Source organism: Odontesthes bonariensis, chromosome 16 (genome assembly GCF_027942865.1).
Source record: "Odontesthes bonariensis isolate fOdoBon6 chromosome 16, fOdoBon6.hap1, whole genome shotgun sequence".
Taxonomy (NCBI): domain Eukaryota; kingdom Metazoa; phylum Chordata; class Actinopteri; order Atheriniformes; family Atherinopsidae; genus Odontesthes; species Odontesthes bonariensis.
Window position 1 is genome coordinate 2,008,145 of NC_134521.1, and position 24,638 is coordinate 2,032,782.

A 24,638-nucleotide genomic window follows, 5' to 3' on the forward strand; every position below is an offset into this window, starting at 1 on the left:
TTTTTTTTATATGAAATAAAAAGCTTAAAAAGCCAATTTTCAAATATTTTACTCAACTCCTACGACAGGTCTGGATCACTCGTAAATTCTGTTCTTACCTGAAAGAAAATGTAAAATACAAAAAGATTGGTGAATACGGAAATTCTCTTAAATCCATCGTACGCACGAGTTAAGAACAAATCTGTGCGTACGAACTGCAGAACGTAAACGTTACAGAGCGGGAGAAGGAAACGTTACAGAGCGGGACACTTAAACAACTTTAAGAATGTTAAAAGATCGCTGTCAGACGTCTGTTTACAGGCCAACTTTTATTAACTGTGAGCAACATGATGGTACGAAGTTCCATATGTACACAACACACATTCAAACACAAAGACTATGTTAACAAAACTTTTTTTAAATAGAAAACAAACAAAAAAAAAACCGTTCATTCATCATTTACTAATCACAGAGATCAACTCCATCAGTTGTTCTTTGCTCAGGGCTGAAAAGTCCTCTGGTCCAGAGTCAGTTTGCTAAAAAACAGCGAAACTAAAAACATCATCGATCAAAGAGAAAACATGAAAGAAGTCACGACTGTTTGTTTCTTTAGTCTGTCGGCGACAAACTGAAGAGAATCAGCAGCACTAAATAAAATAGTGTCGTCTGCATAGAGACGGATTTTACAGGATAGGATTCGGCAAAAAACATCCAAGTTTTTTAAAACACATGAGAAAATCTTAATTACATTTCATCCTCCTGCAGTAAAAAGCTCTTCAAAGTAAAACTTTGCACAGAACTTCCCACAGAAATTAAGCTTTTTGTGACTGTGATGTGAAAATATAAAACTTTAGTTAGTAAAATACATTTGGCTGCTCACGTTTTTTCCTATTTGCCTGAGAATTTTGGTTCCGCAGCTGGGAATGACCTCCCATCCAGGTCTCAGGTCAGAAAGCCGGTAGAACCGACCCAGCTAGGTCTATAAAATACATTATTCTCTGTTTTGCATAATGAACACCATAACAATAGAGAGTGAACAGTACAATAATGGGTGACTGGTTTCACAAGAAATGACAATAGACAATCTGATACTGCAGCTATCTCCAACTTCAGTTTCAGTTTGACTTTCCTTTTGGGAACTTGTAAATAAATAAATTCCAACTTTCATGTTAAAATCGAATGTGTGCCGGAGGTTTCCAGGCATCTTTAATTCAAAAAGTGCATTGATCCTCCAATTAATACATTTTTTAAAAGTCTGAGTAAAGCAAATTTCTAAGATATACATGCGAACATGTTAAATTTGTGAGATAAAAGTTGCCTAAATGCGTGACGATGTCGACATTCCACACTGTTGCCACAATAAAAAGAAGGTAGGAGGGTTGGTGGGAGGAGTTGGTCCGTGGACGTCCAAGTTCCCCAGACAGTTTTCCACTTTTCTTCTCTGCTCTCTCGGTGGTGAGGTGTTTCAACGAAGCTCCTTGGTTAGAATGAAGGCTCAAATATTGTACGAAAATACACTTTCCTGATTCAATTCCCGACAGACGCAGCTTTAGCTTTCTCATGCGGTGACCATTTGATGTCAACGAGGTGCTGGTCCGTGGATTTCCACGAGTTTGTCACCCGTCTCACATGATTTCCAATCCTTCCATTTTTCTGCTTCCTGACTAAAATAGCTAAAAATAAATATAAATAGTTAGCAACTGGAATTATCAGTCCATGGATTGTTTTTTTCCGGTTTAAACAACAATTAAAGGGTTCGTTAACACTTCACGGTTTCTAAGCGTGAATCGTGACTCTGTGTTGGACATGTGGTCAGTTTTACTTCATGTTTGATGAGTGTGGGCTTGAATTAAACCGTTTTGGGGAACTGGCCCCACACTATTGGTTCTGGCGGCTCAGAACATGAGAGGGTTGTCGGTCCTACACCGATGCAGTAACGTTGGCCCATGAGGGGAAGGAGTCCAGAGAAAACATGACACGCCCCCAGCTGTTAATGGCCAGAGTGATGCAGCCAATCCCGATGATGTTCATCACCACGCCTGTTTTAGCCTGCAGGGGGCGCAGTGACACAGAGGAACAGGTTAACCTGAGGTGGATGTTACTCTTCTTTCTTGTATATAACACTTTATTTTTTATTCTTCAAACACAGAACAAACACTACACAGAGTTGGTGTGGTTATGTTACAAACTGAAATGTGAAAAAAAAAAAAAAAAAAGGGAGGGAATAGTTAAATACATAAAACTGAGGCACTATTTCCAGTTGAAAGTAAGCTCTCCTTTAAGAAGGTCAGAGCGTAGATCACCATACAGCTTTAAAGTTTTCAGTGTGTTACCACTTAATTTAGCACTTAAAGAAGAATTCCAGCATTTTTTACAAACATATCCCATCTGTTGGAGACCCAGGGAAGTTGGCCAAAGGGAAAAACGCGAGAAATTTTCATGCCCGCTGCGCAAAGTTGTCCGATTGCGCTGATTTCCATGAAAGCGGGCTCTATTGGGCAAGCTTTTAACCTTTCCTGAGGCTCTTAACGTGTATCAAAATACTTTTTACCGAATTGGCCGTGGTGTCAGTAGCAATACAATTCAACCCAGGGGCTAACCATACCGTTAGCTAGCACAGACATGATACATTTGGAGATTTCAAAAACAGCGCACCTACCTTTCTCAGCTTCCGTGTTCCACAGGCGTGCGCACAAATTAATCGATGGCCGAAGTCATACACTATAGTATTCCAAAGTACTGTCTTCATCTGTGATCAGTGCAATACAATGTCCACATCTGCACCACCATGTCTCCCCAATGCGTGACCGAGCAGCAGCTCCCGTTTCTGGATCATCGCTTTGAGCCATCCTCGCTGCATCTTGTGCCAACAACTCTTCATCAGTGTATTCTGGTTCAAAAAGATAACCCCGACCATCAAACTTGTCAAACTCTTCCATTCCAACATCAGAATCTGACGAACTATCCATCTCGAAATTGCTTCCCATAAAATCCCGAGGGTTCTTATCTCCCGTAGCTGAATAATGGGCGAAGGTGCGCTCCTTCCAGCAGTCATGTGACACGTCATGACATCACGGCGAAAATGGGTGTTGAAACGAGCCAGCTGTTCGATAGGAAACAATAACAAACATGGCAATGTGTAGTTCGGTTCCCGAGGGTCGTTTTTGGTGGACAAAAAGACAATTTTGGAATACTATATATATATATACACATATATACACACTATACTATACTATAGTGTATGACTTCTGTGATTAATTTGTGCGCACGCCTGTGGAACACGGAAGCTGAGAGAGGTAAGTGCGCTGTTTTTGAAATCTCAAAATGTATAATGTCTGTGCTAGCTAATGGTATGGTTAGCCCCTGGGTTGAATTGTATTGCTACTGACACCACGGCCAATTCGGTCAAAAGTATTTTGATACACGTTAAGAGCCTCAGGAAAGGTTAAAAGATTGCCCGATAGAGCCCGCTTTCATGGAAATCAGCGCAATTGGAAAACTTTGTGCAGCGGGCATGAGAATTTCTCGCGTTTTTCCCTTTGGCCAACTTCCCTGGGTCTCCAACAGATGGGATATGTTTGTAAAAATCCCGGAATTCTCCTTTAACCTCTCCATTGGAATAACTCCATACCACTGAGTTACCGTAGGAGGTTTTTCACAAATCCAGTTTCGCAGAATACATTTCCGACCCAAGAATAGTAATTTATTAGTGGGCAGGAGTTTTTTCCCTTTTATTTTTTTGTCTGGGGGTGGCAGCCCCAATAGACACTGCCCAGGATTTTTACAAATTCTCGTCTTAAGAATCACACTTTTCTCTTTGGTTGCACATTTCCAAAACCTGGATATTACAGGGCATTTCCAAAAATAATGAATATATGTTCCACTACCCTTATAATAGACATCAATGCTGGTATAGACCTCTCAGGGTTTGAGATGAAGAGAAGTACATCATCAGCATACAAAACTATCTTATAGAATATCGAGTCAGCCGAAAGACCTGTTATATTATCATTGGTTCTTTTTTGCTTCTGTAACTCTTCTTTCTTACAAAAACGTGACTCACCATGTCGGACACTTTGAGAAATCCATAGGAGAAGACGATGGCGTTGGGAGGCGTGGCCACCGGCAGCATGAAGGCGAAGGAGGCGCTGAGGGTGCAGGGGATCATCACGTACAGCGGGTTCATGCTTATAGACTGCGACTGGATCAGAACGCACACGGGAAGTTAGTACTAAAGCAGAACCGATGTGTTTCAGATTAAAAGCCTCTCAGTTTCCTGTTGCTTTAGGAAGGATTTTAATGTGAAACACACTGGCTCCGCCCCCTTTAACTCTAACTGCGTGTTGTTTATTCATTGTGGGTGATGCAAACTCTGGCTGTGTTCGAAACCGCATACTTCCATACTGCATACTCATCGATCAGACAGTATGTAGAGCGTTTACCCACAATGCATTTCGCTCCTGCCCGAGCCAAAATCAGCCGGCCTGAAGCTGATTTCCCTTAAGCTCTAAACTCTGTAAACTTTAGCAACATTTGAAACATTTTCAGGTGAGAAAGTAGTCGTTTAGATCCCCAACGTGTTGAAAACCTGACAAAATACCGGCTGTTTACAACTTTGTTCCCACGAATTCGGCGCTACTAAAGCTAGCCGCAGTGAGCTAACGCACTTCCGGTTATTTTCACAAAATAAAATACCTGTTGCCTTTTATCACAGGGAAAGCCATTACCATACAATTGGTGCTTTTGTTTTGAAAACAGGAAGTGAACCTACCCTCGTTGTAGCTAGCTTGAAACTGCCGTTTTGACAGGAAATGACGATCGGCGACGTCACGTTACGTTGCATCTTGGGTAGTTTGAGTATGAGTAGTAACCTCATGATGCATACCCAACATTTCAGAGGATCTAGTATGCATCTGGGAACTTCTCGCTGACTCAAACTCACATACTAACTCAGAAAGTTAGTAGGAGAAGTATGCAGTTTCGAACACAGCCTCTGTGATTTCATTACCATGGAAGCCAGGATGGGCAGAAAGAGTGTTGCTGTGGCAACGTTGCTCGCACACTCAGTGAAGGTGGCGATGAGGAGGCAGAGGACGATGGCTATGGCCCACGGAGGGATGGAGTGGAGAGGCGTCATCTGAGCGCCAAGCCAACGGGACAGGCCGGATTCCTAACGAGAAAACACAAGCACGTGATATGTTGGTGTAATGGTTCTCCAGGAAAAAGTCAGACCTTTCATTTCCTTTTGTTTCATTTCCTTTTCTTTTGTTTATGTGCTGTGCAGACCGAGCAGTCCCCTGCTTCCCAGCAGCAAACACCGTAACAGGCGCGGCTGTCGGCAGCAGGCAGTGATACGAAGAGAGAGAAAATAGGGCCAAGAGATTGTGAGGTCTGACTTTTTCCTGGAGAACCATTTTGTGATGCAAATGTTTTACTGTGTTGAACGCATATTGTTTTGAGAAGCAAAGGGGGTAAGAAAATGTTCATAAATGATGTTGCTGATATGGTATGTCATACTACCCAGGCTCCGCCCTCGCAGTGACGCAACACCTTCGGCTCTGCTACACTTACTCAGGCAAACTGCTCATTCAGGTGGATTCGAGTTCCCGAAAAAATGGGAACTCCACCCACTTTGTCGGAAAGCAATCAACTTTGAGCAGCGCCAACGGCCCAGGGTAGAGGCGTGTTCAAGGTAGTGACGTGGGTGAACTGCCACTCAACCCATGGATTGTACACGGAAGCGCTTCATTCAATATCAACATGGAGCAGCGTCAAGCTTTTGACACTGCTGTAGATGCTGTAATGAAAGTGTTGGACGGGAGATTCTCGTTAAAAATCGAGCAAAGAACAGCCCTTGAATCATTTCTTGACAGGAAAGACGTTTTCGCCTTGCTCCCTACTGGCTTTGGTAAGAGTTTAATCTACCAGTTAGCCCCGCTGGTAGCTAAATCATACGTCAGAGGAAAGAGTGGTGTGATTGGCTTAAGCTTAGGCACAGCCTTTTCTGGCCACAACCAGTAGCAACCCGAGGGAGGCGGGTTGACCAGGCCATTTCGAATCGTATTCGTTATGGTCTTGGTCAGACAAGAATCTCGAAGAGATTTGAAAGTCTATGTTAATCAGGCTAATGTCATACAGCTTCATGTCAGAAGAGGTGAACTATCCCTTTAAAAAGAAGTCAGAAGCACTAACAGCTCTAACGGCAGCTTTTATTCTTTAATCGTTAGTTGACCTAAATCTGACCTTTAGCTTTAGTTCACAGAACCTGGAGAAGAGCTGGAACACAGATGAGGAAAAACATTCACTTTAGGTATGAATCAAGATCATTTGTTGAACCTTTTTTTTTTACTTATATATAAAAAAGAACAAAAGACCCAAAAATACCAAAGTTATGTCAGTTTCTCCCCAGTTTTTGAGCTCCGACTCACCACCAGCTTTTTTTACATCACAAATATTTAAATATTCATGAGCAACAATATTTTTCTGTCTTCATCTTTATGTTGAAAATGTTTTTTTATTATTATTATTTTTTTTTGGCTTTTATGCCTTTAATGGATAGGACAGTTAAGAGAGACAGGAAGCAGGGGGCAGAGAGAGGGGGAACGACATGCAGCAAAGGACTATAGCCTCTTGTACATGGGGCGTCTGCTCATCCCATTACACCACAGACCACCCATAATGTTGAAAATGTTTTTATGTAAAAAACTAGAAATATTTTGAAATAATTTACTCACCTTTACAAGTTTATTTGATTCATTTTAACATGTTTTTCGTGATTTTCCAAAATGCTTTCAGACAAAAATGATGACTTTTCTTCATTCTACCAAATAATTGATTCATTAAATAATTGTGTTTTCTTAAAATGTCTAAAAGGTCTTTCACACATTTAATGATTTACTGTTTTTTTAAAACACAACTCTTATGTTTTTGTTTCTTCTAAATGTTCCAAATTTCCAAATCTTCCTAAAAAGTTTCCCTTGTTTGCTCTTCAAGGTTTTGTCTCCAAACTGAAGCTGTACCTCACTGCCTTTGGCCAGAGCGAAGCCGCCTCCCAGCAGCAGCACGATGCTCCACGGCATCTTCTTCTGAGTCACCTGCCAGGTGAGCAGAGGGGGAGCGGGGCCTCGGGACACACTGCTCTCTGATTGGGTTAGGAACTTTCATTAGAATCTCATACATAACTCCAGGTTGTGTGCGCTATGTGAGGGTCTCACCTGAGTCGGAGCTCCTCCAGAAGCAGAGGTACCGCGGAGGCTCGGAGGGAAGAACGAACAACAAAACCGCCACGAACAGCGAGACGGTCGCATCGGTGACGAACCTGCACACAAAAAGAGTAAAAGTGTTCACTTATTTTTAGGGCTGGGCGAGTTAACTCGTTGATTATTTAACGCCGAAAAATATTTAATCGCGGATTAACGCAGGTTTTATTTAAAATAAATAAATAAATAAAATAAAAATTTGGGTTTTTTGGGGGCTTTTGTGCCTTAAATGGATAGTAATTATAATGTATTGATTGTTAACTGACATACAGAACTCCACAAATTAGACAAAAAGACTTTATGAAAAACTAATAATTGTCTAAAGAGCTAGCAAGCTCATTATTGAACAAGATCATTAACTGACATACAGGCCTCCACGAATTAGTTAGACCTTTTTAACACTTAGCGACCACTTTAAGACCAGAACTGCTAATAAACATATACACATTTATAACATTTTGACCATACTCGAATAACACTTTTCCATTTTCCATAATGTTTCACAATCTTTCATTTATATCATCGTTTAAAGACGGTCATTTGAGGCCACCATTCTAGTACTAAGCGCTCAGAACAATCTTTGTACCTTTTTTAGCATTTCGGATGTGCTCCTTGAGTACCGTTTAGTGTAATTTTAGTTCAAATGATTAACTTGTACAAGGTAATTATTATTTTTTTACTAGGGCTGGGCGAGTTAACGCGACAATAACGAGTTAACTCGTTATTGTCGCGTTAACTCGCTAACTATTTAATGTCGATAAATATTTTATCGCGCATTAACACAGGTTTTCTTTTTCTCCTTTTTTTAATTAAAAAATTTAAATAAATAAAAATTAAACATTTGGGCTTTTGTGCCTTTAATGGAAAGTTCAGAGAGACAGGAAGCAGAGAGAGGGGGAACGACACGCAGCACAGGGCCGTCCGATGCGGGACTCGAACCGGGGCCAGCTGCAGCGAGGACTGTAGCCTCTGTACATGGGGCGCCTGCTCACCCCTGTTTTATTATTTATTTTATTATTGTAAAAGTCTGTTGATCACAGGCTTTTATTTTGTAAAAGTCTGTTGCTTTTACAAACAGACTTTTACAAAATAAAAGTCTGTTGCTGTCTGCTGCGGAACCGGAAAACAAAGTCATCGGCGGATCCACCAAACCTGGAGAAGGGTACGGAACTTTTACCAAAGTCATCTGTAAACACTGCCAAGTTAAATTGTCTTCTCAGCGTAGTAGTTCCAGTCTAAAATATCACTTAAAGGCAAAACACACAACTGATAGCAGCAAGTCATTCAAGGAAACAGACAGTGGAGCGAGGCTTCTACATAAAAACTACAGAAAGATGCTGATGTTAAAAGTGTGTTTGCACAACAAATGTTATGGCACTTTCATTCATATGGCAGCACATTTAAAATAAAGCTAAATGCTAAAAGCTATACACTACTTTTGGATTCATTTTTGGATTCTGCGTACAAATGCGATTAATCAGGGAAATCATGTGATTAATTAAATTAAACATTGTAATCGTTGCCCAGCCCTACTTATTTTTCACCCTGAAGGTGAAAGAGCATCATCCTCTGAATCTCATCGACCCGGGTCTGCTGTGGTCACATGATGCAACGCTCGGTTCATGAATGAAGATTTCCCCACAGGCTGTGAGTCTGTGTTTGAGCTCACTCAATGACCTGAACCGGACTCGGATATTTCCAAACTCAGTGTCTCTTTTCTGACCTTTAGATAGTTTCCTTCATCTGCAGATAAGAAGGCTTTCAGCCCATCACCTGAGAGTTGTGAACTAGATTTAATGTGACGTCAGGAGTCCATTTAATTCAGTTTTCTTCTCACTCGTTTTGTAGAAAAGCAGCAAATAACAAATATAGGAAATCTCCAGCTTTTTTTAAAGCATCCCTCAAATAAATCAAAACAATTAGTTGTAAATAATGAAATTAAAGAGAGGAAAAAATAGCTTGTATTTTGCATCGCATCGTATCGCATCACATCGCATTGCGTCGCATCGCATCGTATCGCATCACATCTCATTGCGTCGCATCGCATCGTATCGCATCACATCGTATCGCATCACATCGTATCGCATCGCATCGTATCGCATCACATCGTATCGCATTGCGTCGCATCGTATTGCTTCGTATCGAATCGCATCGTATCGCATCGTATCGCATCGTATCGTATCGCGTCGTATCGCGTCGTATCGCATCGTATCGCATCGTATTGCATCGTATCGTATCGCATCGTATCGCATCGCATCACATCGTATCGCATCCTATCGCATCGCATTGCATTGTATCGCATCTTACCTATCACATCGTATCGCATCCTATCGCATCCTATCGCATCATATCGCATCGCATCGTATCACATAGTATCGCATCGTATCGCATCGCGTCGTATCGCATCGTATCGTATCGCATCGTATCGCGTCGTATCGCATCGTATCGCATCGTATCGCATCGTATTGCATCGTATCGTATCGCATCGTATCGCATCGCATCACATCGTATCGCATCCTATCGCATCGCATCGTATTGCATTGTATCGCATCTTACCTATCACATCGTATCGCATCCTATCGCATCCTATCGCATCATATCGCATCGCATCGTATCACATAGTATCACATCGTATCGTATCGCATCCTATCGCATCCTATCACATCCTATCGCATCGCATCCTATCGCATCCTATCGCATCCTATCACATCCTATCGCATCGCATCACATCGTATTGCATCCTATCGCACCCTATCGCATCATATCGCATCATATCGCATCCCTTTTGCATCTTATCGCATCCTATCGCACCCTATCGCATTCTATCGCATCATATCGCATCGTATTGCATCGTATCGTATCGCATCGTATCGCATCGCATCGTATTGCATCGTATCGTATCGCATCGTATCGCATCGTATCGCATCGTATCGCATCCTATCGCATCGCATCGTATTGCATTGTATCGCATCTTACCTATCACATCGTATCGCATCCTATCGCATCCTATCGCATCATATCGCATCGCATCGTATCACATAGTATCACATCGTATCGTATCGCATCCTATCGCATCCTATCACATCCTATCGCATCGCATCCTATCGCATCCTATCGCATCCTATCACATCCTATCGCATCGCATCACATCGTATTGCATCCTATCGCACCCTATCGCATCATATCGCATCATATCGCATCCCTTTTGCATCTTATCGCATCCTATCGCACCCTATCGCATTCTATCGCATCATATCCCATCGTATCGCATCTTATTGCATCGTATTGCATCGTATCGCATCCTATCGCGTCATATCGCATCCCTTTCGCATCCTATCGCATCCTATCGCATTCTAACGCATCGTATTGCATCCTATCGCATCCTATCGCATCGCATCACATCGTATCGCATCCTATCGCATCCTATCGCATCCTATCACATCCTATCGCATCCTATCACATCCTATCGCATCGCATCACATCGTATCGCATCCTATCGCATCCTATCGCATCCTATCACATCCTATCGCATCGCATCACATCGTATCGCATCCTATCGCATCCTATCACATCCTATCGCATCGCATCACATCGTATCGCATCCTATCGCATCCTATCGCATCCTATTGCATCCTATCCCACCCTATCGCACCCTATCGCATCATATCGTATCATATCGCATCCCTTTCGCATCCTATCGCATCCTATCGCATCGCGTCGTATCGCATCGTATCGCATCGTATCGCGTCGTATCGCATCGTATCGCATCGTATCGCATCGTATTGCATCGTATCGTATCGCATCGTATCGCATCGCATCACATCGTATCGCATCCTATCGCATCGCATCGTATTGCATTGTATCGCATCTTACCTATCACATCGTATCGCATCCTATCGCATCCTATCGCATCATATCGCATCGCATCGTATCACATAGTATCACATCGTATCGTATCGCATCCTATCGCATCCTATCACATCCTATCGCATCGCATCCTATCGCATCCTATCGCATCCTATCACATCCTATCGCATCGCATCACATCGTATTGCATCCTATCGCACCCTATCGCATCATATCGCATCCCTTTTGCATCTTATCGCATCCTATCGCACCCTATCGCATTCTATCGCATCATATCCCATCGTATCGCATCTTATCGCATTGCATCGTATTGCATCGTATCGCATCCTATCGCGTCATATCGCATCATATCGCATCCCTTTCGCATCCTATCGCATCCTATCGCATTCTAACGCATCGTATTGCATCCTATCGCATCCTATCACATCCTATCGCATCCTATCACATCCTATCGCATCGCATCACATCGTATCGCATCCTATCGCATCCTATCGCATCCTATCGCATCCTATCACATCCTATCGCATCGCATCACATCGTATCGCATCCTATCGCATCCTATCACATCCTATCGCATCGCATCACATCGTATCGCATCCTATCGCATCCTATCACATCCTATCGCATCGCATCACATCGTATTGCATCCTATCGCACCCTATCGCACCCTATCGCATCATTTCGTATCATATCGCATCCCTTTCGCATCCTATCGCATCCTATCGCATCCTATCGCATCCTATCGCATCCTATCGTATCGCATCCTATCGCATCCTATCACATCCTATCGCATCGCATCACATCGTATTGCATCCTATCGCACCCTATCGCACCCTATCGCACCCTATCGCACCCTATCGCATCATATCGCATCCTATCGCATCCTATCGCATCCTATCGCATCCTATCGCATCACATCGTATTGCATCCTATCGCACCCTATCGCACCATATCGCATCCCTTTCGCATCCTATCGCATCCTATCGCATCGTATCGCAGCGTATCCCATCGTATCGCATCTTATCGCATCGTATTGCATCGTATCGCATCCTATCGCACCCTATCGCGTCATATCGCATCCCTTTCGCATCCTATCGCATTCTATCGCATCGTATTGCATCCTATCGCATCCTATCGCATCGTATCCCATCGTATCGCATCTTATCGCATCTTATCGCATCGTATTGCATCGTATCGCATCGTATCGTATCGCATCGTTTGAAAGCCTATTTCAACCCAAAAACGTTTCTGCTCTCTTGTCGTAGCAGAAACGATCTTGACATATCAGGCATCAGTTTGCTTTTTGTAACATTAGCAGAGGTTCAGAGCAGGATGTCAATGTCAACTTGTGTAATCAGGGAACTTTCTGTTCGTTCAAGTCATCTGTTTACACAACCTGAATGTACAAGCTGCAAGAACAATTCGTGTAACGTACACTGGACCAGGGCAGCAGACTGAACAAATATATGCAGTCCTCCCTCTCCCATGCCAACCCCCCTCCGGCTCATCCAGGGGGACACTGAGGTCTTCCAAAGCCAGACAAGAGACATAATCTCTCCATCAAGTCTCAGATCTACCATTAAGCCTCGTCCCAGTAGGACCGGTCCAAACTCCTTAGGCATTCTGACCAGATGCCATCAGGGCTGGTCACAGATCCCAGTAATAACTTTATTAGACAGAATTTCTATTCACAACAAAGAAGAGAAGGATTTTATCATTTTAGGATTGTATCTTTGCTTTTTCCAGACAGTCCGGTCCTGTTGGCTTTGACACACGCAGAGAATAAATGGTCTACATCTTATGAAGCTTTCTGCTTGTTCTGGGACCTCATCGCCCGTAAGAATGGGTCCGATACCCAATGATCTGCAATAATTAACCTCCCACAGGACACACAGACAAAAACACATGAAGATTGGTTTCAAACATGTAAAAAAGTTCTTTGGTGTTGCTTTTGCATTAAAACTCTTTCATTTGAATAATAACTCAGTTTTAAAAGAACAAGCAGATGAAACTTGGAGGAAATTATTTATGAAACAAGTTAATTAGGTTAGTTTTAGTAAAAGAAAAAAGGTTGATTAAGTTGAATGAGAATTCCAGGATTTTTAATATTTCTAACTGAATGTTTTTTTAAGTAAATATCATGTGTGAAGTTTCCGGCTGCAGCTCAACAATCGGCCTCTCGTTTGTGTTCACAAGCAGAACTGAACTTCCTCTCTTCTCAGAAATGGACTTTTTCTTCTGAGCTCTCGTGTTTAATGAAAACCCGACAGCCAGCAGGACAAACAAAACAACGATGACGCCTGTACTGCCCTCCTACGGGTCATGTGACCCAACTGGGAGTTCATGAATGAACGTTGTGGAAAGCAAGTGAAAGGTCAGGGGGCGGAGCCAGGACTGGAGGTCAGGTGTAAGGTTGCGCAGGTTGTTTTTCACCGTGTTCCCATCACACAAATGAACAAAGACTTTTTAACCCATTCAGGCCAATGTAGCATTAAAAAACCTACCTGAACAATGTTTGAAAACTACCTCAAAACTGTGAGGTTTTCAGACAAATTGTTCCAGAAGTCTTGTGGTTTGTTCAGATGCAGCTTTGCAAACCTAAGCTGTGCTGCCATGACCTTTAACCTTTAACATGCTAACTGAGGCCTGCAGAGTCTGAGATGTAGCTCTTGGGTTTCTGACCTTGGGGTCCAACTTCACACTTTTCCAGTTAAGATTTTTCAGTATTTTCCCAGATTTTGTTTTGTTTTCCTCGTGTTCTTTGCTGTTTCCTTGTGTGTGTGCATGTGTGTTTTAAATGTTGAACGGTTAATGTTTGTCACAGTTTTGACTCTTTTTTAACTTTGGACTTTAACCTGTGTTGGTGTCCTGCCTCTGAGACCTGTTAGAGAACCGTTAATTTCACACTTTCACACATATTTACAGGTGTGTTTGTCAGGAGTATTATTGGCATCATAATACTAAATACGAGTGAGTAAACTGACCTCTGACTCTGCTGTGAAATCAGTCACATTTACTGAAAAATCAGACTTGAGTCATTCAATTTAAAACCACCTGTAATCTGCAGTCTGATGAGGTGTTCTGCTTGTTGCAATTCATGCAGATCTAAGTCAACCATTAGTACCCAGCTCACGTTTCCTGTGTTTGTTTGGGGGGGTTTTACCCCGAGGGAAGTGGTGTTAAACAGCTGTTTGGTTTAATTTATTCGCCTGAACTCAATCTTTTTTCCACTTGACACTAATTCAGGACCAAAGGTGAGAAATGTGACTGATTTACTCTGGGAGGAGTTCCTGTTGAAGAAGAACTCCAAACAGAAGTTTAGATGTTCATTCTGGTGAAGATTAAATTAGCATCATAAAGGTTTTTATGATGCTCAGCATTTTAATCTTCTTAAGGTTTAATCTTAACCTTTATGAGCATCATAAAAACCTTTATGATGCTCATAAAGGTTTAAGTGGCGTGTCTACTTTTTATCTACAGCCAAGGCGACCGCTTTGTTTGAGTCTTCTTCCTCAGAGTTTAGCTTCCAGTTAGCAAGCGCTACTCTCTTTATGATAGCCACGTGGAACGTGCTCTATTGGCCGACCACACAACAAACGTTTGCTTATTCGCTCCAAACCAGCTGATGGAAATTACTCCAGTGGCTGTTTGGGAATAAATAATGCAAATCTTAACCTAGTTTCAACATTATAGGTGACATATTATGCCGTTTTATGCCCGTTTTAAAAGTTTTCTGAGGTCTTATTGAGATGTTTGAGACAGACTTTGGTCAAAATATCGTCTCTCAGTCTCAGCCCTGTTTTAACACCTATTTTCAGGGTGAAAGTGTTCGATCACATAACAACCTCTGACGTATTTCACTGCACTTTGATGGAATTAGCCCAGACTTGGGAGACTGTAACGGACCCATACTTTTAAACGTAATCATCATCATTAGCCGATCACTGGGATGAATTTAGTTTCCATTCGACATTTCCAGAGGTGGGTAGTAACGAGTTACATTTACTTTTCCTTGAGTAGATGTGTGCAGCAGAAACTGTCCTCTTACTCCGCTACATTAGGCTACAATGAGCTGGTTACTTTTCTTCTTACCTCTTTGGTATTCTACGCCTCATTATTTTTATCCCCCCGCGTACGCCTCATTTTAATGTTTTATTTTGACAGAGAGAGAGACTTCCGCCAAAGGCTCTACCACCTGACTGTGTTCCACCAATCAGACGCAGCCGTGCAGTCTGGTCACGTGACCGTACTCAATCTCAGCGGCGGGACGGGTTAGCTTTAGCATTAGCAGTCGTACCAAACAAACAAAGAAACAGATGAAAAATGTCAGAACCAACGGTGGGAAATGAAGACGCAGACGAGGCCTCATACTGAAAGCATGTTTACCTTACAAAGAGTGAGAAACAGCAGCTACATTATGTGTCTTCTGTGGCAACCAAAACAAACGCACATTTCAGCAGAAACTCAACATCTAACTTGAGGAAACATGTAGCGCTAAGTTTCCTAAACTCGTTTTTCCCCCCATGGATAGGTGAATGTTTGTTTTTTAGGTTACATATGGGTTACATATGTTTTACACATTTCCTAAGTCTCTTTGATTTTTTATTGAAGTTCTTGAATTTACCTGGATTATTTAAAGCTGTTTTGTAATTAATGAATTCATTTTAATTTATTTGATCAATTGGATGAACTCTAATTTGCCTAAAGATGATTATTTAGTGTTTTTGTCTGTCTGATTGAATGCTTGTGTTAACAAATAAATCAGACGTTACTCAACAGTTACTCAGTGCTTGAGTAGTTTTTTCACCAAGCACGGTATTTTTACTTGAGTTATATTACTCTGAAGTAAGAGTACTTTTACTTGAGTACAATTTTTGGCTGCTCTACCCACCTCTGGACATTTCCATAAATAATGGCTGAAACTGTTATTAGCCTCGACTGTTTGGAGGCTTTTGTGAGGGGTGGGTTTGTTTTTCTAATTGTTATCATTGTTATTATTATGACTGGTCAAATCTTTCTACAATCGCTGGAACGGTGCACATAAACTCTCGCTGCTTCCCAGCCAGCATGTCCATGTGGGGCCCATAAGGTTTAAATCTGGGCTGCAGATATGGGTCCCAGGTGGATTTGTCCGCAGTTTCCACGGTGGCCTCACCTGTGTTTGCCCATATGGGTTTCAAGTTGCTGTGTGGCTTTAGTTGGACTTTGCATTTAGCCAATTTGAATGTGAACATTCTTTTAATTTGTGTGATGTGTTTATCTGCATTGCTTTTGGAATAAATTAAGGCTTAGGGTAACCCCTAACCCTTCAAGTTGCACTTTGAAACCCATATGGGCAAACACAGGTGGGGCCACCGTGGAAACTGCGGAAAAACCCACGTGGGACCCTTATCTGCAGCCCAAATTTAAACCTTATGGGCCCCACATGGACATGCTGGCTGGGTTATTTCCATATGTCTACATTCGTATCAGAGTCAATCAGAGGTGCATTCATTCCTATGAGAAGCTCATAGGATAATTTTCAGGATCGTATTAAATTAAAATCCGTTCTGAACTGAATTGGATAGAAATGTGGATAAATACCACATTCAACAGCAGGTGGGTTGATCTGAAGTGGTACAGAATTATTAAATCAAAAGGCACCTTTTTAAAATAATGTTACTCTCACAAAATTCCTAAAAACATCAGGATTATTTCATCGATGTGATTAAATAAATGTGTGAAAAAGGGATTTTTCCACATTGTAATGACAGGTACGTGTCTATGTTAACCCTACTGCCAGCTAATATAAGATTTAAGGCTTTGAATTGTGTCCTGGTTTTTATTTAAGGAAGAATGGAAAATATAGGTAGCAGCACAGGTTTTTCTTTTCAGTGCTTCAGAACTGTTTCTACGCAGATGACGCTCGGATTTTTGTCCAACTGTAACCATCAGTGCCCACTTAAAACTAGAGATTTTAAAACTAAAGACTCATTTTCTCAGCTACCTGAGTCCATGATCTGTTATAGAAGGTGTTCAGTTGCAGAACAGAAGTAAAAATATTTTGTTTTTGCAGAATCAGAAATCGTCCATCAGTCCTGGACCGCAGAGGTCTGCAGCTTTGTGTAACAACCAGGCTCCTTCCTCAGTGATGTTGATTTGGATGGTCTTAAACAGTCCAGCTGTTTGACCACTGCACAAATCCACTCGGGACAAACCCAACGATCCCCATGGCATCATGTCGCTTGATAACACAAACAACAGCACGTCTGGACTCACTCTGCCTTGGCGTTGAACAGGTTGGTCGCCCAGCCGTCCATGAAGCGCGGGTCTCGTGTGAACCACAGCACCACCATGAGGATGAAGACCGCCAGGACGCTGACCTCCCCGTAACTCATCGGTCCCAGGCGGCAGTGCTCCTCCCGGATCAATTCGTATGTCGCCTTCTCCTTCTCTGACTGGGCCGACCCGCAACCCCAACTTCTCCGCAGGCTGCAACAGATGAAAAACGGAAAGGTACGTTGAACCAGTAACATCTGAGTCGAATGAAGCATTTTGCTCTGGTGTTTGGGACTCACTTGCAGCCGATGTAGAGGAACTGCAGCCAGAACCAGGCCAGCGTCAGCATCAGCACCATGGTGGGGAAGGCGAACGCAAACCATGACGCAAAGTTGATCACGTCGGCGTTCTCAGGAAACAGTCTGTGAGGACACATGAACACATACACTGAAGGTTATCGTCCATCTGCTCATTTTCTGAACCCGCTTCATCCAATTCAGGGTCACGAGGGGGCGCTGTCGGCTGTTATTGGGCGAGAGGCGGGGTCCAACCTGGACAGGTCAGCTGCTATCGCAAACAACAATGCTATCAAGTAATCAAGGAATATAACTAGGGCTGGGCGAGTTAACTCGTTATTACAGCGTTAACTTGTTAATTATTTCAATATTTTATCACACATTAACACAGGTTTTATTATTGTAAAAGTCTGTTGCTCACAGGCTTTTATTTGTAAAAGTCTGTTGCTCACAGGCTTTTATTTGTAAAAGTCTGTTGCTCACAGGCTTTTATTTGTAAAAGTCTGTTGCTCACAGGCTTTTATTTGTAAAAGTCTGCTGCTCACAGGCTTTTATTTGTAAAAGTCTGTTGCTCACAGGCTTTTATTTTGTAAGTCTGCTGCTCACAGGCTTTTATTTTGTAAAAGTCTGCTGCTGTCTGCTGTGGAACAGGAAAAGAAAGTAATCGGCGGATCCACCAAACATGGAGAAGGGTACGGAACTTTTACTCGGCCATTTTCATTTTAAAGTTCTTCCAGACGGCGGAGTCGACAGAACCAAAGTCATCTGTAAACTCTGCCAATATGCCGCCCATTGATTGGATGTGAGACTCCGGTTCTTTTCACAGATGTTTATTAACGCCACATCAACACCGTAGAACTAAATGTTCGAGTAAACAAAGTAAAAGACAACATTAATTGTTGTAATCATTAAATTAATAGCATTCTTAGCATTGTCGCTGGTACCAATAAATAATCAGAATAATACTGGCCACTTTAGCCTTTAGCTTCTCAACCAGCGAGTCATTCCCCAGAGGCAATCTGCAGGGTCAGAACTAGGATTCTTTAACTTCCACTTCTCCTCTGCATCACATTCACACAGTTACAGCAAACACCACCAAGCATGGAGTAATAAAATAAAGATAAACTAGCAGGTAACATCACCGCTACAGTGTGTGAAGCTAACAGAGCTAACCGGCACTACTTCCTGTTTTACTGGTTTCAACAAAAGCACGTATTTCAAAATAAATTTAAAAAAAAACTAACTAAGCATTTACAGCCAATTTGAATTGTCTTCTCAGCGTAGTAGTTCCAGTCTAAAATATCACTTAAAGGCAAAACACACAACTGATAGCAGCAAGTCATTCAAGGAAACAGACAGTGGAGCGAGGCTTCTACATAAAAACTACAGAAAGATGCTGATGTTAAAAGTGTGTTTGCACAACAAATGTTATGGCACTTTCATTCATATGGCAGCACATTTAAAATAAAGCTAAATGCTAAAGGCTATACGCTACTTTTGGATTCATTTTTGGATTTTGCGTACAAATGCGATTAATCGTGATTAATCAGGGAAATCATGTGATTAATTAGATTAAACATTTAAATCTTTGCCCAGCCCTAAATATAATTTAAAATTTAACCAGTTGTGTTACATTAATGGAGGAAAAATGTGATCTGAACAGCTGTCTCTGTGTTAGGATTGTGCCTGTCTTCAGTCACTTTAGTCCGTTCAGTGGCTTAGAGACAAAGTGGGCTGAAGTTCAGACCAGAATTATTCTAATTTTATCTGGATCCTGTGTTTTAGATTGTTGGGTAGTCTGGATGTTCCAGAAAGTTTAGTCAGTTCTACAGGGTATCTTTGTTGGTGCGTCAGATCTTACTGGCTCATCTGTCCGATCAGGACGAGGTTCGGTCCGGTTCCCGTCAGAGTGGCGATGCCTCCGATGCTGGCAGCGTAGCACACGCACAGCAGGAGGCCTTTGCTCATCCTCTTCTTCTCCTCTTCCTCGTCGCTCAGCTCCTCCAGCTCCGCCGGACTGGAGTCCTCCACGGTCACGACCACTGAGCAAAAGAACGAAGGTTAACCGCAGAAAATAAGCCAGATCCCTCGGTCATCACATCCGTACGACCGCATTTTGGGCTCAGCTGACTGAAAATGTAAAACACATTTGGGAAAACATGGCTTAAGGTTGCTAGAGAGAGTTTATAGTTTAGTTTGAGACTACTTTAGTGTATTTTTTGGGGGCTTTTTATGCCTTTATTGGATAGGAAGGTTCAGAGAGACAGGAAGCAGGGGGCAGAGAGAGGAGGAACAACATGCAGCAAAGGACTATAGCCTCTAGTACATGGGTTGCCTGCCAGGGCCGTGGCTACGGGGGGGCTGGGGGGGCTTGTTCCTGCCCCCTGAGAAATGCCCTGTCCATCCAAAGAAAACTGGCCAGAAAAAAGGCCAGGATTTATTATCTCTGTTTGTGTCTTGTATTGATAGAATAAATGCAGGTGGTGATTTAGAAAAAGCATATATCTGGAAAGTTTATAGCTTTATTTATTTTTTTTTTATCGTGTGCCCCCCCCCCTCCGTAACCTTAGTGGGAGGTCCCGGAGCGCAGAGGATGAGTGGCTCCGGTGCGAAAAAAAAAGCGTTCGTTATTGATTATTTTGTTCGTCAGCGTGTCTTATTTTGCCTTCTCAACAATATCAGATGCCATTTCATGTGCCTTTTTTTTCTTAAGGCTCTTTGCTGTTTTACAATGTCAGGCGCAGACGATTTAACTGTGCCCAACGTCAGAGGTTCCGGAGCGCGCTCCAGCTTGCTCCCCCTCAAATTAAGCAAACAAAAAAAAATTCATAAAAAAAATTCCACACTGTTAAAAAAATTGACGGTCATGATTTATGCTAGTGGTGACCATATTTTCATTACCGAATTGAATTATTACTATTATTTTTATTATTATTATTATTATTATTATTATTATTATTATTATTATTATTTCATTGCTTGAAGTAGTAGTAGTGGTTCTCCACCGATTTTTTTAAATTTTTCTCAGGTATTGTTTTCTGCCCACCCACACATGCCATTCTGGTCACACCTCTGGTTTGAGACTAGCCTGGGCGAAAGCCGACTGTTGACTCTGTCAAACAGTCTGGGAAAACCAACAAGAGGAATCCGTTTTCATGGAGGGCGGGACCTTACCCAGCAACTTAAATTCATTGGAGTAACGGAGTTCCCTTAACCAATCAGTAATGTTTAGAAAGGACGTTGGTTATGCGCCGAGGTTCATGCTTACTCTCGCGAGGCTCTAGCTCGCGAATCACGCTTCCCCCATCCGCTTTCATTATACCGGTACCATTTGATAAATCAAACTTTTCCCAAAGCCAGTTGGAAGGAGAGCTACGACATCCTTGCCACTAACAAAATTGACGAGGCGTTACTCTTGCTCTCGTTTTAATTGTGTAATGATCTCCAGAGTTGAGACAACTTCATGGATAGCTTCTAGCGTCTCTTCTTCCGTCGCCATGTTTATTTCCGCTGCGGTTGAACTACAATTATCTGGACTACAATGGACTCCGCGCGTGAGTTCTGCGTTACCACTCGCAACTGTTTGCTGATTGGCAAAACACTGAGCGAACCGAGGTAGGGGGGTTGGGCCAGACTATGTGCGGAGCCAAAATCTTTGAGCGGAAGTACGTAGGATGGCGTCGCCAGGCTAGTTTGAGACTACATTAGACATGAAACAACATGCAGCAAAGGACTGTAGCCTCTTGTACATGGGTTGCCTGCTCAACCCGTTACGCTACAGACCACCCATAATGTTGAAAATGTTTTGATGTAAAAAAAACAGAAATATTTTGTAATAATTTACTCAACTTTAAAAGTTTATTTGATTCATTTTAACGTGTTTTTTGTGATTTTTTTCAAAATGCTTTTAGACAAAATTGATGACTTTTCTTCATTCTCCCAAATAATTGATTCATTCATAAACCTTTTTTCGAAAAATGTCTAAAAGATATTTTACTTCTGTAAAAATGGCTTAAATTTGATGATTTTACTAATTTTTTGGAACATTTTTGAAAGAGTTTACTGTGTTCAACATTTTGTCAAAATTATTTGCATTTCAACATCAACAAGCTCCAACTCCAACAACAGTCTTTCTCTCTCGGTCGCCATCGTTCGCTGTGAGGAACGGAGCCGGAAGGTGAACAACCAATCAACCACTTTCACCATAGACGTAAGAGATTGGGTCTTCTCACGTAGCGCCGCCTACTGATTGGGAGGTGAACTGCCTTGGGTATCCGACAGCCCGACGGAGAACTTCGAAAGGTTTAAAGCCTCTGCGTGTCCACGGAGTCGGATTGACGGATAGCGACGGAGTAACATACCAAGCCCTTAACTTGATACCTGCTTATTGAAGCTCCCAGCAGCTGGAGGAGGGCACCTCCTGGGTATGACTACGGATGGGATACCAAATTATTCCCATTGCGGTTCTGCTGTTTAAACTCACCCGGGCTGCTGCTGGTGTCTGACGGCGGCTTGTCTAGCGGAGTTGGCTTTACAAACTCCTGTTTGTCCATTGGATCCTGTGACATCACTTCCTGCTCAGGTACGCTGATATCCTCATCATTCATGCCTGGAAACAACACCCAACTTCACACTTAAGATTCAGAGTCAGGACATACCCAGATAGCAAACGGATCCGCCCTGGAGTCCACTGCTATCTGGGTACAGTCAACGGATTGGAAAACAGACTGAATGATCTCTTTTGGGTCTGAATGTGATTATCTCTGCTACTCAGAGCAGCATATGTGAAAGCTACCCTTTGTCTGTCCTTGGAAAGCCTTCAATCCGCTGCTGGATTCTTAATATTTGTCCAATAGAAGACTTTAAATGGAAATGGATTGTTTGTTCACAGTAAGACTAAATGATGACTCATTCCGATTCAAGGGGTGTAAATACTTCTGTTTGGTCACAGCCTGTATTGGCTCTCAGAGACACAAGGTTAGTACGGTATGGGTCAGCTTGCGTTCCCACTGCCCAAAGGGAACCCTCAGGGGTGGGCGGAGTGCGTGCCGAAGCATAAACAGCAGATAACATCCATAATGTGGAACCACCTCCCAGCTTCTTCAGCTTAATGCCACACCGGCTCGCGGTCCGGTTGAAACCACTCTCTGACATTTCTGCTCCAATCAGCTGGAAAACTTTTTGGTTTGGCCCAGCGCCATCGAGCTCCCGCTGCACAGCCTCCTCACCAACACCGGAGAGCAGAGCCTGGAACCGGTCCTGTGTGCTCGGTACCCCAAGCAGAAGGGTTACAGACATGGTAACCATGGGTTCCATAACTGGTTTCCATGGTAACGGGTTCCAAGCTTTGGTGGTAGTGGAAACGCTTAAATAAGCGAACCGTTCTGAACCGACCCGTACCGGACTGCATAGTGGAAATGGGGCTTAAAGGAACAGTTCGCCTCTTTTGACATGAAGCTGTGTGACATCCCATATCAGCAACATCATTTCTGAACATCTTCTTACCCCCTGCTGCGTCCTGTGAGCAGAGTTCCAGCCTCGTTTTGGTGTTGATGAAGGTAGTCCGGCTAGTTGGCTGGGGTTTAAAAAATAAAGCGTTTTGCTTCTCAGAACAATATGCGTTCAAAAGAGTAATACATTTGCATCACAAAATGGTTCTCCAGGAAAAAGTCAGACCTCACAATCGCTTGGCGCTATTTTCTCTCCCTTCGTATCACTGCCTGCTGCCGCCTGCCGCGCCTGTTACGGTGTTTGCTGCTCGGTCTGCACAGCAGGCAGTGATACGAAGGGAGAGAAAATAGGGCCAAGAGATTGTGAGGTCTGACTTTTTCCTGGAGAACCATTCTGTGATGCAAATGTATTACTCTGTTGAACGCATATTGTTCTGAGAAGCAAAACGCTTTATTTTTTAAACCCCAGCCAACTAGCCGGACTACCTTCATCAACACCAAAACGAGGCTGGAACTCTGCTCACAGGACGCAGCAGGGGGTAAGAAGATGTTCATACATGATGTTGCTGATATGGGATGTTACACAGCTTCATGTCAAAATAGGCGAACTGTCCTTTAAAGGTCATCAGATCGGAGGAAAGTCATTCAACACAGTAACATGAGGCTGAATTCGAGTTGTTTCCAGATGGAGTCGATCTAATAGATTTCCTTTAGATCCGGTTCAGATGTTGGTGACTTTGTTTGATAAAGAAAAAGCAGCAAAACAAACGGTGTGCTGGCAAACACTGTTACTTCACTGGTATTCATTCTGTCAGGCTGCAGCACAGCTTTGAAGACAGACGCTCCATCTTCATCTGTTTGATTCATTATTTTAACAAAAAAAGAGCCTTTCAACCACTCTTAGAATGAAGAAACAGCTTTAACCTGGTTAGACGGTTAGAAACCATAAAGCTGGACCACTTCAGAAGTTTGTGACCTGATGATTCCACGATACCCGTGCGTCACACCTTTGAAACTCACTCCGGATTAGGGATGAGAATCGAAAACCGGTTCTTGTTGAGAACCGGTTCCCAGTGTTTCAATTCCTTGGAATCGTTTGGCGATTTTGCAAACGATTCCCTTATCGATTCCAGTGGGCGAGAATGACGTCACCACGCAACGTTGCGTGGCGAGTCCAAAGCAGCCAGCAGCCAACAGTAAACATGGCGCCCAAGCGGTACAAACGCTCGAAAGTTTGGTTACACATCCCTAAAAAAGACGACAACAGGGCAACTTGCAAAGTGAATATTTCACCAAAGGGAGGAAATACTACCAACATGCAATAACTATGAATGAATGATTAACGTCGGTGAATCTGAACCCAGCAACGTTAGCAACGTTAGCATGTCCTCGGCTAACACTGCAGGTAACTAACTAACTAACAAACACTGCCTATCATGTTAGCACCATTTGCCTGATTGTAAAAGCTGCTGTTAGTAACGGTTAAGGTTAAATGAATGCCTTCTCAGGCATTACATTTAGATGAAATC

The 24,638-nt window shown here is 42.7% G+C and overlaps 1 protein-coding gene across 1 annotated transcript in view; it reads right to left on the reverse strand.

Moving 5' to 3' along the window:
• Nucleotides 1-419: 419 nt before the first annotated feature.
• Nucleotides 420-24,638, reverse strand: part of LOC142401826 (Na(+)/citrate cotransporter-like) — a 37,353-nt gene continuing 13,134 nt past the window's right edge. Inside the window, exons 5-13 of the mRNA XM_075487293.1 lie at nt 22,143-22,268; nt 19,521-19,701; nt 17,663-17,785; nt 17,364-17,576; nt 7,194-7,297; nt 6,999-7,120; nt 4,988-5,149; nt 4,043-4,180; nt 420-2,028 (exon numbers count right to left, since the gene is read on the reverse strand). Of these exons, the coding sequence (XP_075343408.1) occupies nt 1,900-2,028; nt 4,043-4,180; nt 4,988-5,149; nt 6,999-7,120; nt 7,194-7,297; nt 17,364-17,576; nt 17,663-17,785; nt 19,521-19,701; nt 22,143-22,268 (1,298 nt within the window). The 3' untranslated portion in view covers nt 420-1,899. The remainder of the gene's footprint in view (nt 2,029-4,042; nt 4,181-4,987; nt 5,150-6,998; nt 7,121-7,193; nt 7,298-17,363; nt 17,577-17,662; nt 17,786-19,520; nt 19,702-22,142; nt 22,269-24,638) is intronic.